Below are 17789 nucleotides of genomic sequence, written 5' to 3' on the forward strand. Positions count from 1 at the left end.
CAGTCCAAACGGCAGAGCCTAGAACTGATAGTGAAGGTTGCCAATAGCAAACCGCAGATATTGCCGATGCGATATGGCAATAGGTATATGCAGATAAGCATCTTGTATATCCAGGGATACCATATAATCTCCAGGTTACATGGCCAGTACCATCAAGTGCAGCGTTTCCATATGGAACTTGGACACTCTCACAAATTTTGTTCACTGATTTGAGGTTGAGTATAGGCCGGAAAGACCCACTAGGTTTTGGGACTAGAAACAGGGTCCAGTAGTATCCTCCGCCTCTCTGGGACAGGGGTACTGGCACTACCACTCCTATATCCAGGAGAGAATGCACAACCAAGTGTAGAGCTTGCGCCTTCAACGGATCAGAAGGAATAACCATTGTGCAGAACTGGCGAGGGGGACATCTCTTGAAAGAGACTGCATACCCACGAGAGGGGACTTCTTGCACCCATGCGTCTAAAGTGGTCATTAACCAGACTTGGGTGAACAGCAGAAGTCAGCCTCCCACCCAGGGATCCCCCAGGGGGAGGCGCGCCCCGTCACGCAGCAGGCTTGTCTTGTTTGGAAGCAGGCTAACAGGCAGCCCAGGATTGTTTTACTTTGGGCTTAGTGGTTTTGGGAGCACGAGCTTGTCTCGGGTATGCCTGACCTTTTGATTTCCCTTGATGTCGAAAGGAACGAAAAGTGGTACTCTCTGCCTTCTGTGCAGAAGGATTAGTTTTCGGAAGAAATGCAAACTTAGCAGCCGCTAAGTCAATCACAATCTTACTCAGATCTTCCCCAAACAGGATGTGTCCCTTAAAAGGGAGTACCCCAATGTCTTTTTGGAGTCCAAGTCCACCTTACATGACCTCAACCACACAATTCGGCGAGCCAGGATGGACGTAGTCGATGCCTTGGCCAGCATTTCACCTGCCTCAGAGGATGCCTCCTGAATGTAGTGGGAGACGGTGGTAATATGAGACAGATATTGTCTGGTAGTGTCAGATATATCCTGAGGCAGCTCTTCCTCTAATACCTGAACCCATGCTTCAATTCCTTTTTGCGGCCCAGAAGGCTGCTATAGTGTGTCTATGTACAGCACCTGTAAGGGAGTAAATAGACTTCAGGCATCCCTCCACACGTTTATCTGTCGGTTCCTTCAGTGAGGTGACAGTGGTGACAGACAGAGTAGATGACACCACAAGACAGGTGACATGGGAATCCACCGGCGGCTACACAACTCAGCAGGGAAAGGATAACGAGCTAGCATCTTTTTAGACAGGGAGAATTTCTCTCCTGGCGAAGACCAGGGCTCCTGACGTATGAATACTAAATGGTCAGAATGTGTTAAGACTACTTTAGCTACCTTCTGACGTTTAAACTTATCAGGTTTCTTAGACGCAGTAGTGGGATCTACATCATCATCGATTTGTAGAATCAGCTTAATAGCATCTATTAGGTCAGGGACATCAACCTGAGTTGTATATTCCTAGTCAGAAGCAGCTGTATCAGTGTCTGACGGGTCAGTATATTCCCCATCCTCATCAGAGGAATCATCCGAGATATTAGTGGATTGTGAGGAGGAAGCGGCCCACTTAAATGACCCCTTGACACCAGAGTGACGTGGGGTAGGTTTCTGTCTAACCAAAGATTGATTTAATTTGTAACTGGGTAGACGAAGCATCCGCCCAAGGCGGATTTACCACAAAGACAATATGTGGCTGCAATGGCACAGGAGGTCCCATAGGGGGTGCAAGCTGTATCACAAGCATATTGAGCAAAGCTGAGAACGCAGCCCAAGGTGGCTCCTGATTGACTGCAGGAGCTGCAGGCTGACTGGGAGATGTATGGCACATATTACACAGACCATCATGCAAAACTTCCCCCTTAGGCAAATCCTTTGCGCCCTTTGTGTTAGACATTATGGAGAACGTAATATTAGACACAAACCACATTAGATATAGGGAGAGGCTCCCTATATCTAATGTGGTTTGTGTCTAATATTAGATCCTGGATTTGTGGTGATGTTAATTACAGGAAGTGAGGTAGTTAATCACTTCCTCCTTTATACTGGTATATATAGATGTTGTGTCCCACTGTGTATGATACCCCTTGATGAAGTCAGACCAGACGAAACGTGTTGGGTGAATCCTGATATCACTACTGAATCCTCAGTTAAGCTGCTTTATCTATTTATCCTTGACCAATAGCGTACCGTGATATTAATTTTTTTATGCATTTCATATGTTTTTACAATTTTTAGCATATGAGTTTTAGTCCCCCCTTCCCCCATATTTTTGTGCTATATCTTCCTATGTTTTTAAATGTTTTTTCACATATTTCTTAAATAGCGTTCCCGCTAGAACACATTGCTTTATGAATGAGTAGTGGTTCATCTTGCTGCTATACTACCCTTTTTATCCTCTGTGCCTTTTTATTTATTATTTTTTATCTTGTAACCTTTGTGTACAATTAAAAATCTGTTCTGTAATAAATCCCATTTTTTGAATGAAAACACGCAGTCCCTAACATTTGATGCCATCAGTGGTCGCTTAGATCTTATTCTTTTTTTATCAATTTTACCTCCTGCCCTGCACACGTACTAGTGTAGGCTGTATTTAAGATACAGCGGACGCCCTTTTACATATAAGGGAGTGGCACACAGTGACTGTAACCTTTTACTGACATACTGTGAAAAATTACTCTACTGTATTTCTGGCGCTGTTAGTTCACCCCATATACACATTATATATATATATGCAGTCCAAGACCGGATGTATATATCAGAATACTCGTACAATATATTCTGGTAGAGGTACGCTTGTTCTTAACTAAAACGACATGCAGAATACTTAAGTGCCTGTAAAATCACAGTGCTGATGTACAGGCGGATTTACAGAAGGAGACCTTGCCCTGTAGTCCCGGAGACCAGTCACAGCTGTGAGAAGATGGCGCCCAAAGTCTCACTCAGGGAGTGAGGGAGAGCGTGAGGCAGCTCCGCGGTGGGAACACCAGCAGTAGATGGCGCCCGGAGCTGGGGGAGGGGCTACAGGTCAAGCACCTTATGCCCTATGCTGGTCCTCACCAGCGGGTACTGTGGAGCCTTATAAAACAGGATATTTTACTATCCGACCTGTGCTCTCATGCCCTGGTGGATATAGTGGGGTCCCTGCTCTGTCACAGTGTCCACGGCAGCGTCGCGGTCCGTCTACTAAGACCGCAACCGGAATGCGATTTAATGGCAGGCCCTGCCTGAGGTACCCTATCATACCTCCTTCCTTAGTAGCAGCCATGCGATCCAGGAGAGCATCTGTGGTGGTGTGCCTAGGAACCGGAGCGCATCCACCGCAAGTACCCGGAACAGAGCCAGCGGGAGTATACAACGCGCTGGGGAGATGATGGAGCCGCAGCACAGTATGTCATACTGACATATGAACTGCTGCAGCCCTTGAAGTCTTCTAAAAAGCTTTTTCAGGGCTGCCTAGCGCAGCTTCCCTGTTAAGTGACCTGCTTCATGCAGGGACCAACTCTAAAACTGAGCTCACAGTGCCTGGAGGCGGGGTTATAGAGGAGCCCCGCAATACATTCTGGGACAGTCTAAAGCTTTAGCCTGTTGGTGCCTCTGGGTCAAGACCCATCTCTACACCCGATGTATTCCCTGTGGAACACAGTGTACCCCGCTGCAGAAAGTAAGATTCTTAAGTGCCAGTGACTGCACTGTTTTTGATGAATTACATGTCTGGGACAGTTACAATTTTCTAGGAAAAATGAGAAGGCAACAAAAACTGTAAAAACAGTATATGATATCCTGAAAAGAAAATCACTGAGGACAATGACCCAAATTTTACCAGTTTAAAACAGTGCATGAGGAAAGCAAACTTGCTATATAGTCCGAATAGCGCACAACCCTCATATATCCAGGTTCATTTAAGTTAAAAGTCTATTTACAATTAAAGACGGAAATTGGTAGAACGTAAGCTGAAAACAAAGGATTTATTTCCAGGTTTCATCACTGCAGTTGAAAAATGGTATGCCTGGAGCATAAATTAACTTTGGGTGCCCAATGTAACGTCCAATAAAAGTGATTCTGTAGAGTATTACATAAACAATGCCTATGAGATTGATGTTTCTGCCATAGGTATATCACAGCTAAGCCAAACTAAAATTATGTCAGGCACTATCTAAATATTAATAGAAAGCTGTAAATAAGAAACTTGACTTGAACATCTGGTCTTCCTTCTCCTTGGATAGACATTGAGAAGTCGCTGTCACCTTTACAGATGTTACCACAAGCATGTCACCTTCAATACTTCCCACATGATAATATGGGTAGTGGCATTATACTTTTATTTGGTTTGTCCTTTATTAGCACGATTGCAGAGCACTGTACGAAAAAAATTAATTGTGTGTCTGTGGACCAACGTGAAAGATCCTTAAATACACCTGTGGGTCAGAGGTATAAGGATTAGTGATCTTTCAGTCTGACTTTGTGCTGATAACTTACCAGCTATAGGATCCATTGCTTCCCTATTGCTTGGAGAGTACGAGCTCTGTGAGGATGAAAGCCCTCCAGTGGAACTGCTAGTAAAGTGCATGTTTGATCTGCGTGCTCGCGGCCCTCCCAAACCTCTGCCAGGGTGAAACATCCTTCGTACGTGCCGAACTCCACTGGATTCATCATAAGCAATAGTTAAGGGAAGTACCGTCAAAGCGAACAGGGATCTTCAAGAAGTTATTACTTTGTATGACATTTAAACTAGATACAAAATAGTAATACGGCTATGAAATATACAGTGTTTAAGCATTGCTACAATGTTTATCAGAGTTCACATGTAACCTGTTATATACTGCTGCAGAACACAAAATACTTTGGTCGGTATCCTATTCGCTGCGGTGAGTTACCGCAGCTAAAGGATTCCCCCAGGGCTATCCTATTAGCCCTATAAGCCGCCACTTATCAGGTATACACAAAGCAGAATCCCTGATACTGTATGCAGCCCCAGGAGACTCAATATCGGGCACGAATACATGGGTCCGCGATATTATCATGGATCCCATGTGTTATCGGCAGATAACTGGTGAGTTACCAAACAGCAAAAACGGGCTGTAACTGGATAGCCCAATAGCGTTATCGGACTAAAAAAAGAAAAACATTACCACCGTACGGCATGGATCTTCAACCTGTGGCCCTCCAGCTGCTGTGGAACTACACATCCCAGCATGCCCTGTCTCAGTTTTAGCATGACTTAATAGCAAAACTGTGGCAGGGCATTATTTATTTATTAATAGTTTCTTATATAGCGCAGCAAATTCCGTTGCGATTTACAATTGGAAATAATGCTGTGATATGTAGATCAACAGCAGCTGGAGGGGCACAGGTTGAGGACCCATGCCGTACGGTAACTCACCGCAGCTAATAGGATTACTGCATTAGTTTCAAATGAGTGTAGTAGTGCCACTCTGCACTCCAGGTCCCATGCGACTATAGATCGCGCTGGGAGTATTGTTTGCATATTTTTCACCTGAAAATGTGACTAGGAGGCTCCAGCCGACTGCACTGATTAATCTGATATGCAACATGAGAGTGGTGCGCCGAGGAGGGCCGTTTGGCGCGACTGCAGCAAAAATGTATGAAGAAAATATACTGTATGTAAAATCATATATTAATTCCCTAGAGCTTAAAGGTGATGTTCCTTCAAATACGTATTTATAACTTCTCAGACACAGGAACCCCTGCTGTCAAAAGAAATAGTTAACTTATAAAACAATTATTTTATGATAACGACACTCACCATGCAGTTTTGTAGAGAAACTGAGGAAGTTTTAACTACGGAACGGCTATGGCGACTTATTTAATAAGTGTCAACTAAAGGTTTGCTTACATTTTCTAAACTGCACTACTAAAATGAAAGTAAGATTATTATTGGGTGCAATAAGAAGTGACATCTCTGTTTTCATAACTATAACATTAATTTACTTCATACTAATTTTTATTAAAAACTCCAAAAATGATAAGATTAGTTCAAGTGTTTCTAGTTTTTCACCATTCTTTTCAGTGTATTGAAGACAGTCTATAGCATGATATGTCCATACACCATATGGCATGAGAAGCAAAGCATGACAGACTCACAAGAGCAGCGTACCATACTTTTCTTTACATTTTGCATCTTGTACATTCCACAGAATCAGCGAAAAGTCGATCAGTGTGCACAACGCTAGGCTGCGACATTGACCACACATAAATTGGTTATACACTCGTCTAAAGTCGCAGATGAAGCACAATGGAACTTGTCATGAGGAAAAACTGCAACTGCTCACATCGAAGCCCTTTCTGCACAAACTTGCACATCATATTAATCAGCGTACGCTAGCAGTGCAGTTTTGTCACTCCAAGTTGTTTAATTTATGCGAAGACGACTCACATTTTTAACAACAGACGCTCTGCGTGGTCGGGTCGCACAGGACCTAGCATGCTGAAGGGGCTATTTAGTGTCACTGAAGCCACAGTGTAAATGTAAAAATCTGTACTTCAAATATATCTACCCTCTGCTACTTGTATTGCCGAATACATAAAGGTGTCATGTAGTACAAACCGTTTCAATATTCTGTATTTATTAAAATCTATGCTCTGAAAATGTTAAAACGCTGTTGACTTCAAAAGGATATTAGATCCCTGGGAGCTCTGTGTTCAAGTGTAAGATGGGCAGCAAAATCATCTGTGACGTGATTTGGATCTCCCCCTGGTAATGCTGCACATATTGGACAAATCTGTAAAGAAACAAAGATTAAATTATGTATTTATGCCTTTTAAATTAAATACCGACTTCTTCTACAGCAAAATGTAATATCAGGTAAACAATTCTGTACAGTTTGCACATAATAATTTAGGGTTGATGAGAATACAGAGGGGGGTTCCTTGTTGACTGGTTTCCATGGATATTCAAGCAAGCTGGAAGCACAATACATACTTGTTGCATAGTAACCAGTAGTGACACTTCAAACCCTTTCTAATAATAGTAAACACTTAAGGTTCTAAAAACTCATATTACTCTATATTAGATCATTTTGAAGGTATTCATTTGTTTATGAATGTATGCAAGCATATAGTAGTTACCCACATTGCAAAAACAAATTACAGAGAAATGTGTCCCTGGAAGAAAAGACCAACTAGTAACATTAACTAATATGTAATCATGATAATAAACGGAAACAAATTCACATACTCTTCCATGCAGCGTTAACTCCTTTGCACCACTCATCCTCTATATTGGCAGGCACCATGAGAAAAAAAAATATATATAACCTGTCCCCCATGGGTCCAGAATGTTGGGGACTCAGGACAAATTACAAAAAGCATTGGAAAGTGAGGCTGCCTTGTGTAAGTGACAATAAAACAAAAAGTCTGCTTTTTGAAACAAGGTGCCCCCACGAAAGCCAAGTCCTGGTGATTAATGTGATCATCAGACATTATAAACTACAGTAGAAAAATATAACAGAAGTACAGAGATGCGAAAATATTCTAAACTGGCATCCAGAAATTCCAGAATAGACATGTTTGAAAGAGGCCCCAATAGTTGCTTTTGTCTGGTGACAACCAGCCAATACTAGCCTGCTCTTTGGAAAAAACACGTGCCCATTTATGTACGGGAGGCTGAATTAAAATCCAGTGTATAATTTGTGTGGGTACTGTGTAAGAAGTCAGTGATCCTGAATGTCACGAATGCTAAAGATGAAAAATGCACTCTGCATAGGAATGAGAAAACCCTCAGCAGTGAAGGGGTTAAAACCAGGAAAATTGTTGTGCATCTAGAAAGCAACTTCATACATGAACAAGTTTTACATAAAAAAAAGAATTCAGTTCTAGTATGAACTAAAATTTCTACATATATACCTGAGGAAGCCACTAATTTGGAGAGGTGAAAATAAGAAGCTTCCATCTGTAGATGCAGAAACCCCTCTCCCCTAAAGAAAAGGACAATGCTGAGGCTGCAGCGCAGAATAGCCTTGTGTCTCTCAACCGAAGACTTGCAAAAAAGCAGCAAGAACACACACTAGCTGAGTAGAGTGGACCGCAGAAATGCAGCAGATGGCGCCAATCGGCATGCACCTCACAACATGTAACTGACAACCACCAAGTGTGATCAAATGACCGCTAAAGAAGCAGAACCACCTTTCCTTACCCGTTCCGATCACCCATTTAAGAGTATCGGACACTCACAGATGATATAGGGTTGGAAGATTTAGCACAGACTGTACCACGAGTACAAGGGGGAATTCAATCCAGCACATCATTGCACAGGCCAGGACAGATACCAGCAAGGAGCTGTGTTAAGACACCTTATTACCGGTAGTAAGGCACCAACAAGCTTTACCTTTTTTACGAATGAGTAAGTATGCTCATTCAGGTCACTATTTGAAAAGCAAGAAGAAAAGCAAACTCTGAGCCTATACTCGTGTACAAATACTCCAAGGACTATTCAGTGTGTTAAGACGGAAACACCCACACACAGGAACCATATTACCGAAGCATCTCCTAACAAAGATTTTAAAAAAGAAGGACAATAAAGACACTACTGAGACATTGAATTAATCCTCACAATGAGCCATCCTGGGACAGCACATCGCAGACGTGTGCAGGGAAACTTGTATTGGCACTACTGTAAGAGGCGATATCTGCAGCACATTCCTCCACTATAAACCTATGTATGTCACCAATTTCAATTGATTAAAAAATCATGAAGTATTTTAAATGGCTATTCCTACACAGATTACCACACAGTCACCTTGTATGTGTAGACTATCATCGCCTGCACATGTATTTTTCATTGTACATTTCTACTTTTTCACATGGGGCTTGCAACCTCAGTAAAAGCAGATAGTACTGTAGGGTTAGACTATTTTTTACTTAGTCATAAAAAATAAGAATTTACTTACCGATAATTCTATTTCTCGTAGTCCGTAGTGGATGCTGGGGACTCCGTCAGGACCATGGGGATTAGCGGCTCCGCAGGAGACAGGGCACAAAAGTAAAAGCTTTAGGATCAGGTGGTGTGCACTGGCTCCTCCCCCTATGACCCTCCTCCAAGCCTCAGTTAGGATACTGTGCCCGGACGAGCGTACACAATAAGGAAGGATTTTGAATCCCGGGTAAGACTCATACCAGCCACACCAATCACACTGTATAACCTGTGATCTGAACCCAGTTAACAGCATGATAACAGCGGAGCCTCTGAAAAGATGGCTCACAACAATAATAACCCGATTTTTGTAACAATAACTATGTACAAGTATTGCAGACAATCCGCACTTGGGATGAGCGCCCAGCATCCACTACGGACTACGAGAAATAGAATTATCGGTAAGTAAATTCTTATTTTCTCTGACGTCCTAAGTGGATGCTGGGGACTCCGTCAGGACCATGGGGATTATACCAAAGCTCCCAAACGGGCGGGAGTGCGCGGATGACTCTGCAGCACCGAATGAGAGAACTCCAGGTCCTCCTCAGTCAGGGTGTGCCCCTGACCAAGTAGCTGCTCGGCAAAGTTGTAAAGCCGAGACCCCTCGGGCAGCCGCCCAAGATGAGCCCACCTTCCTTGTGGAATGGGCATTTACATATTTTGGCTGTGGCAGGCCTGCCACTGCATGTGCAAGCTGAATTGTACTACACATCCAACTAGCAATCGTCTGCTTAGAAGCAAGAGCACCCAGTTTATTGGGTGCCTACAGGATAACAGCAAGTCAGTTTTCCTGACTCCAGCCGTCCTGGAAACCTATATTTTCAGGGCCCTGACAACATCTAGCAACTTGGAGTCCTCCAAGTCCCTAGTAGCCGCAGGTACCACAATAAGCTGGTTCAGGTGAAACACTGACACCACCTTAGGGAGAAACTGGGGACGAGTCCGCAGCTCTGCCCTGTCCGAATGGACAATCAGATATGGGCTTTTGTGAGACAAAGCCGCCAATTCTGACACTCGCCTGGCCGAGGCCAGGGCCAACAGCATGGTCACTTTCCATGTGAGATATTTCAAATCCACAGATTTGAGCGGTTTAAACAAATGTGATTTGAGGAATCCCAGAACTACGTTGAGATCCCACAGTGCCACTGGAGGCACAAAAGGGGGTTGTATATGCAGTACTCCCTTGACAAACTTCTGGACTTCAGGAACTGAAGCCAATTCTTTCTGGAAGAAAATCGACAGGGCCGAAATTTGAACCTTAATGGACCCCAATTTGAGGCCCATAGACACTCCTGTTTGCAGGAAATGCAGGAATCGACCGAGTTGAAATTTCTTCGTGGGGCCTTCCTGGCCTCACACCACGCAACATATTTTCGCCACATGTGGTGATAATGTTGTGCGGTCACCTCCTTCCTGGCTTTGACCAGGGTAGGAATGACCTCTTCCCGAATGCCCTTTTTCCCTTAGGATCCGGCGTTCAACCGCCATGCCGTCAAACGCAGCCGCGGTAAGTCTTGGAACAGACATGGTACTTGCTGAAGCAAGTCCCTTCTTAGCGGCAGAGGCCATGAGTCCTCTGTGAGCATCTCTTGAAGTTCCAGGTACCAAGTCCTTCTTGGCCAATCCGGAGCCACGAGTATAGTTCTTACTCCTCTACGTCTTATAATTCTCAGTACCTTGGGTATGAGAAGCAGAGGAGGGAACACATACACTGACTGGTACACCCACGGTGTTACCAGAGCGTCCACAGCTATTGCCTGAGGGTCTCTTGACCTGGCGCAATACCTGTCCAGTTTTTTGTTCAGGCGGGACGCCATCATGTCCACCTTTGGTCTTTCCCAATGGTTCACAATCATGTGGAAGACTTCCCGATGAAATCCCCACTCTCCCGGGCGTCGGAAAGAACACTGCTGACAGTGCTATCACCTGATTTTCCGCCCAGCGAAGAATCCTTGCAGTTTCTGCTATTGCCCTTCTGCTTCTTGTGCCGCCCTGTCTGTTTACGTGGGCGACTGCCGTGATGTTGTCCCACTGGATCAATACCGGCTGACCTTGAAGCAGAGGTCTTGCTAAGCTTAGAGCATTGTAACTTGCCCTTAGCTCCAGTATATTTATGTGGAGAGAATTCTCCAGACTTGATCACACTCCCTGGAAATTTTTTCCCTGTGTGACTGCTCCCCAGCCTCTCAGGCTGGCATCCCTGGTCACCAGGACCCTTCCTGAATGCCGAATCTGCGGCCCATTAGTAGATGAGTACTTTGCAGCCACCGCAGAAGAAACACCCTTGTCCTTGGAGACAGGGTTATCCGCTGATGCATCTGAAGATGCGATCCGGACCATTTTTCCAGCAGATCCCACTGAAAAGTTCTTGCGTGAAAACTGCCGAATGGAATCGCTTCGTAAGAAGCCACCATTTTTCCCAGGACCCTTGTGCAATGATGCACTGACACTTTTCCTGGTTTTAGGAGGTTCCTGACTAGCTCGGATAACTCCCTGGCTTTCTTCACCGGGAGAAACACCCTTTTCTGGACTGTGTCCAGAATCATCCCTAGGAACAGCCGATGTGTCGTCGGAAACAACTGCGGTTTTGGAATATTTAGAATCCACCCGTGCTGTCGTAGAACTACTTGAGATAGTGCTACTCCGACCTCCAACTGTTCTCTGGACCTTGCTCTTATCAGGAGGTCGTCCATTTTCTTTGAAGAAGAATCATCATTTCGGCCATTACCTTGGTAAAGACCCGGGGTGCCGTGGACAATCCAAACGGCAGCGTCTGAAACTGATAGTGACAGTTCTGTACCACGAACCTGAGGTACCCTTGGTGAGAAGGGCAAATTGGGACATGGAGGTAAGCATCCCTGATGTCCCAGGACACCCTATAGTCCCCTTCTTCCTGGTTCGCTATCACTGCTCTGAGTGACTCCATCTTGATTTGAACCTTTGTAAGTGTTCAAATATTTCAGATTTAGAATAGGTCTCACCGAGCCTTCTGGCTTCAGTACCACAACATAGTGTGGAATAATACCCCTTTCCTTGTTGTAGGAGGGGTACTTTGATTATCACCTGCTGGGAATACAGCTTGTGAATTGTTTCCAATACTGCCTCCCTGTCGGAGGGAGAAGTTGGTAAAGCAGACTTCAGGAAACTGCGAGGGGGAAACGTCTCGACTTTCCAATCTGTACCCCTGGGATCCTACTTGTAGGATCCAGGGGTCCTGTACGGCCCCAGCGTCATGCTGAGAAACTTGGTAGAAGCGGTGGAGGCTTCTGTTCCTGGGAATGGGCTGCCTGCTGCAGTCTTCTTCCCTTTCCTCTATCCCTGGGCAGATATGACTCTTATGGGGACGAAAGGACTGAGGCTGAAAAGACGGTGTCTTTTTCTGCAGAGATGTGACTTAGGGTAAAAACGGTGGATTTTCCAGCAGTTGCCGTGGCCACCAGGTCCGATGGACCGACCCCAAATAACTCCTCCCCTTTATACGGCAATACTTCTTTGTGCCGTTTGGAATCTGCATCACCTGACCACTGTCGTGTCCATAAACATCTTCTGGCAGATATGGACCTCGCACTTACTCTTGATGCCAGAGTGCAAATATCCCTCTGTGCATCTCGTATATATAGAAATGCATCCTTTAAATGCTCTATAGTCAATAAAATACTGTCCCTGTCAAGGGTATCAATATTTTTAGTCAGGGAATCCGACCAAGCCACCCCAGCTCTGCACATCCAGGCTGAGGCGATCGCTGGTCGCAGTATAACACCAGTATGTGTGTATATACTTCTTAGGATATTTTCCAGCCTCCTATCAGTTGGCTCCTTGAGGACGGCCCTATCTGGAGACGGTACCGCCACTTGTTTTGATAAGCGTGTGAGCGCCTTATCCACCCTAAGGGGTGTTTCCCAACGCGCCCTAACTTCTGGCGGGAAAGGGTATACCGCCAATAATTTTCTATCGGGGGAAACCCACGCATCATCACACACTTCATTTAATTTATCTGATTCAGGAAAAACTACAGGTAGTTTTTTCACACCCCACATAATACCCTTTTTTGTGGTACTTGTAGTATCAGAAATATGTAACACCTCCTTCATTGCCCTTAACAAGTAACGTGTGGCCCTAAAGGAAAATACGTTTGTTTCTTCACCGTCGACACTGAAATCAGTGTCCGTGTCTGTGTCTGTGTCGACCGACTGAGGTAAATGGGCGTTTTAAAGCCCCTGTCGGTGTTTGAGACGCCTGGACAGGTACTATTTTGTTTGCCGGCCGTCTCTGTTGACATTATCACGTAATTCCTTGAATAAGCCATCCATTCCGGTGTCGACTCCCTAGAGAGTGACATCACCATTACAGGCAATTGCTCCGCCTCCTCACCAACATCGTCCTCATACATGTCGACACACACGTACCGACACACAGCACACACACACAGGGAATGCTCTGATAGAGGACAGGACCCCACTAGCCCTTTGGGGAGACAGAGGGAGAGTTTGCCAGCACACACCAAAAACGCTATAATTATACAGGGACAACCTTTATATAAGTGTTTTTCCCTTATAGCATTTTAATATATATAGTCATATCGCCAAATAAGTGCCCCCCCTCTCTGTTTTAACCCTGTTTCTGTAGTGCAGTGCAGGGGAGAGCCTGGGAGCCTTCCCACCAGCATTTCTGTGAGGGAAAATGGCGCTGTGTGCTGAGGAGAATAGGCCCCGCCCCCTTTTCGGCTGGCTTCTTCTCCCGTTTTTCTGAGACCTGGCAGGGGTTAAATACATCCATATAGCCCCCAGGGGCTATATGTGATGTATTTTTAGCCAGAATAAGGTACTATCATTGCTGCCCAGGGCGCCCCCCCCAGCGCCCTGCACCCTCAGTGACCGCTGCTATGAAGTGTGCTGACAACAATGGCGCACAGCTGCAGTGCTGTGCGCTACCTTATGAAGACTGAAAAGTCTTCTGCCGCCGGTTTCTGGACCTCTTCACTTTTCGGCATCTGCAAGGGGGTCGGCGGCGCGGCTCCGGGACGAACCCCAGGGTGAGACCTGTGTTCCGACTCCCTCTGGAGCTAATGGTGTCCAGTAGCCTAAGAAGCCAATCCATCCTGCACGCAGGTGAGTTCACTTCTCTCCCCTAAGTCCCTCGATGCAGTGAGCCTGTTGCCAGCAGGACTCACTGAAAATAAAAAACCTAACAAAACTTTTACTCTAAGCAGCTCTTTAGGAGAGCCACCTAGATTGCACCCTTCTCGGCCGGGCACAAAAATCTAACTGAGGCTTGGAGGAGGGTCATAGGGGGAGGAGCCAGTGCACACCACCTGATCCTAAAGCTTTTACTTTTGTGCCCTGTCTCCTGCGGAGCCGCTAATCCCCATGGTCCTGACGGAGTCCCCAGCATCCACTTAGGACGTCAGAGAAATAATTATTAAGAATCAATTAAAAGGTCATAAGTATTTTGTGGCCCTGTAATTGCAAAGTAAATAACTATAAGCGTGTAAATCCTTAGAAGTAGTTCCCAATCTGAAAAACTATGGCAAATTGTACCTATTCATTTTAATTGCATGTTAAATAATAATTCACTATATGCCTACAATTAAAATTTTCTTTTATATAAAACTATTTCCACAGTATCCCAAATTTTTTGTGAGACTTTAAATCCATCTCAGAAAAAGAGACACAATTGTGGGAAGAATAACCTACTAAGTAACTTCAGTAAAAAAAATAAAAAAGGGATACATCACCCCCCCCCACCCCCCCCCCCAAAAAAAAGACAGCAAAAAAAAGTCTCTGTAAAAGCCTAATAATAATAATATCATCATCAACAGACATTTATTAGATCTGTTTACATATTTACACTAAATAGGAAATATAGTCATGATCTGGTCCCGTTCAGTAGCGTACAGTATGTACTTACCACTTCTGTTGAGGTCTCTGCGTGCTCTGAAGTAACATGCTCTTGTAGCGAGGTCTCCGTATAACCCATTTTACCACAATAAGGACAAGTAAAAGACTGTGGCTGCTCTACAGAGAAAGCTTCCCCACCATAATATAAATCTGTGAAGTAAAAAAAGACATGTTCTCAGTTACAGGAACTGAAATTAACAGATTATAAACTTGGACCATCATTATTGTACCATGCTATCTCAGCTCATTAACCTGAATTACTGTCAATGCCCTATTTTACATTCATATAAAGAGAAGCTCATTAGGGAGAAGCATTCACATACAGTACATTCTGCCTGTCTGAAATATGCTTAGTTGTAAACAAAGTTAACACAGTAGTTTAGAGGGGTGTAGTATGTCTGATCATTATACCGACGCCGGGATCCCGGCGGGGAGGGGCGAGTGCAGCAAGTCCCTTGCGGGCTCGCTGCGCTCGCCATGCTGCGGGTGGCGCTCGCCATGCTGCGGGTGGCGCATGCCGCTCGGTGGCGACCTGCGGTCGCCAGAGGTTCTATTCCCACTCTATGGGTGTCGTGGACACCCACAAGTGGAAATAGTCCCTGTTGGTCGGCATGCCGACCATCGGGATAGTGAGGGGGCGGGATGCCGATGGAGGTCATGTGACAGTCGGTCACCCGACCGCCGGTCAGATGAATACCACCCGTTTAGAGCAATAATTGTCATTAGGAACACCAGCGAATGCAGAAAGCTACTGTAGGTATACAAGGCAGAAAAAAACTGTTTAGTGTTTTGGGTGGATATCCTTTATTAAACACACTTGGAAACTATGGGCCTAATTCAATTCTGCACAGTTTTCTGCGCAACTCTATAGGCTCAATTTGTTGATCGCACAGAAATTAACTGACCACTAAAAAAATAAGATTTTAAACCTACCGGTAAATCTTTTTATCCTAGTCCGTAGAGGATGCTGGGGACTCCGTAAGGACCATGAGGGTATTGACGGGCTCCGCAGGAGACATGGGCACTATTAAGAACTTTAGAATGGGTGTGCACTGGCTCCTCCCTCTATGCCCCTCCTCCAGACCTCAGTTAGAGAAACTGTGCCCAGAGGACGGACAGTACGAGGAAAGGATTTTGTTAATCTAAGGGCAAGATTCATACCAACCCACACCATACACACTGTATAACATGGAATATACGAACCAGTTAACAGTATGAAACAAAACAGCATCAGCCCAAGACTGATCAAAACTGTAACATAACCCTTATGTAAGCAAAAACTATAAAGTCTTGCAGAATTTAGTGCGCACTGGGACGGGCGCCCAGCATCCTCTACGGACTAGGAGAAAAAGATTTACCGGTAGGTTTAAAATCTTATTTTCTCTTACGTCCTAGAGGAGGCTGGGGACTCTGTAAGGACCATGGGGATTATACCAAAGCTCCAGACCGGGCGGGAGAGTGCGGATGACTCTGCAGCACCGATTGAGCAAACATGAGGTCCTCCTCAGCCAAGGTATCAAACTTGTAGAATTTAGTAAAAGTGTTTGAACCCGACCAAGTCGCCGCTCGGCAAAACTGTAATGCCGAGACGCCTCGGGCAGCCGCCCAAGAAGAGTCCACCTTCCTAGTGGAATGGGCCTTTACCGAATCTGGTAACTGCAATCCAGCCGTAGAATGAGCTTGCTGAATCGTGTTACAGATCCAGCGAGCAATAGTCTGCTTTGAAGCAGGAGCGCCAACCTTGTTGGCTGCATACAGGACAAACAGTGCCTCTGTTTTCCTAACTCGAGCCGTCCTGGCTACATATATTTTTAAGGCCCTGACTACATCAAGGGACTTTGAATCCTCCAAGTCTTTCGTAGCCACAGGTACCACAATAGGTTGGTTCATATGAAACGATGAAACCACCTTAGGCAAAAATTGAGGATGAGTCCTTAATTCTGCCCTATCCACATGGAAAATCAGATAGGGGCTTTTGTGAGACAAAGCCGCCAATTCAGGCACCCGCCTTGCAGATGCCAAGGCCAACAACATGACCACCTTCCAAGTGAGAAATTTCAATTCAACCGTTTGATGAGGTTCAAACCAGTGAGATTTTAGGAACTGTAACACCACGTTAAGGTCCCATGGAGCCACTGGAGGTACAAAAGGAGGCTGTATGCGCAGCATTCCCTTTACAAAAGTCTGGACTTCTGGGAGAGAAGCCAATTCCTTCTGAAAGAAAATTGATAGGGCCGAAATCTGTACCTTAATGGAGCCTAATTTTAGACCCATATCCACTCCTGTCTGTAGAAAGTGGAGAAAACGGCCCAGATGGAAAACTTCCGTTGGAGCATTCTTGGCTTCACACCAAGATACATACTTTCTCCAGATACGGTGATAATGTTTCGCCGTCACCTCCTTTCTAGCCTTCATCAGAGTAGGGATGACTTCTTCCGGAATGCCTTTCCCAGCTAGGATTCGGCGTTCAACCGCTATGCCGTCAAACGTAACCGCGGTAAGTCTTGGAACACGCAGGGCCCCTGTTGCAACAGGTCCTCCCTGAGAGGAAGAGGCCACGGATCTTCTGTGAGCATTTCCTGAAGATCGGAATACCAGGCCCTTCGAGGCCAATCTGGAACAATGAGTATTGTCTGCACTCTTTTCCGTCTTATGATTCTCAATATCTTTGAGATGAGTGGAAGAGGAGGGAACATATAGACCGACTGAAACACCCATGGTGTCACCAGGGCGTCCACAGCTACTGCCTGAGGGTCCCTTGACCTGGCACAATACCTCAGAAGCTTCTTGTTGAGGCGTGACGCCATCATATCTATTTGAGGAAGTCCCCACTGACTTGTTATCTCTGCAAAAACTTCTTGATGAAGTCCCCACTCTCCTGGATGGAGATCGTGTCTGCTGAGGAAGTCTGCTTCCCAGTTGTCCACTCCCAGAATGAAGAATGCTG

General features: G+C 45.2%; 1 protein-coding gene across 1 annotated transcript in view; it reads right to left on the reverse strand.

The window, feature by feature from the left end:
* KCMF1 (potassium channel modulatory factor 1) overlaps positions 1–17789 on the reverse strand; it is a 185429-nt gene that overhangs the window by 25873 nt on the left and 141767 nt on the right. The window contains exons 3-5 of the mRNA XM_063919970.1: positions 14853–14992; positions 6655–6756; positions 4493–4667 (exon numbers count right to left, since the gene is read on the reverse strand). Of these exons, the coding sequence (XP_063776040.1) occupies positions 4493–4667; positions 6655–6756; positions 14853–14992 (417 nt within the window). The remainder of the gene's footprint in view (positions 1–4492; positions 4668–6654; positions 6757–14852; positions 14993–17789) is intronic.

The sequence above is a fragment of the Pseudophryne corroboree genome, chromosome 1, assembly GCF_028390025.1.
Source record: "Pseudophryne corroboree isolate aPseCor3 chromosome 1, aPseCor3.hap2, whole genome shotgun sequence".
In the NCBI taxonomy this organism is placed as follows: domain Eukaryota; kingdom Metazoa; phylum Chordata; class Amphibia; order Anura; family Myobatrachidae; genus Pseudophryne; species Pseudophryne corroboree.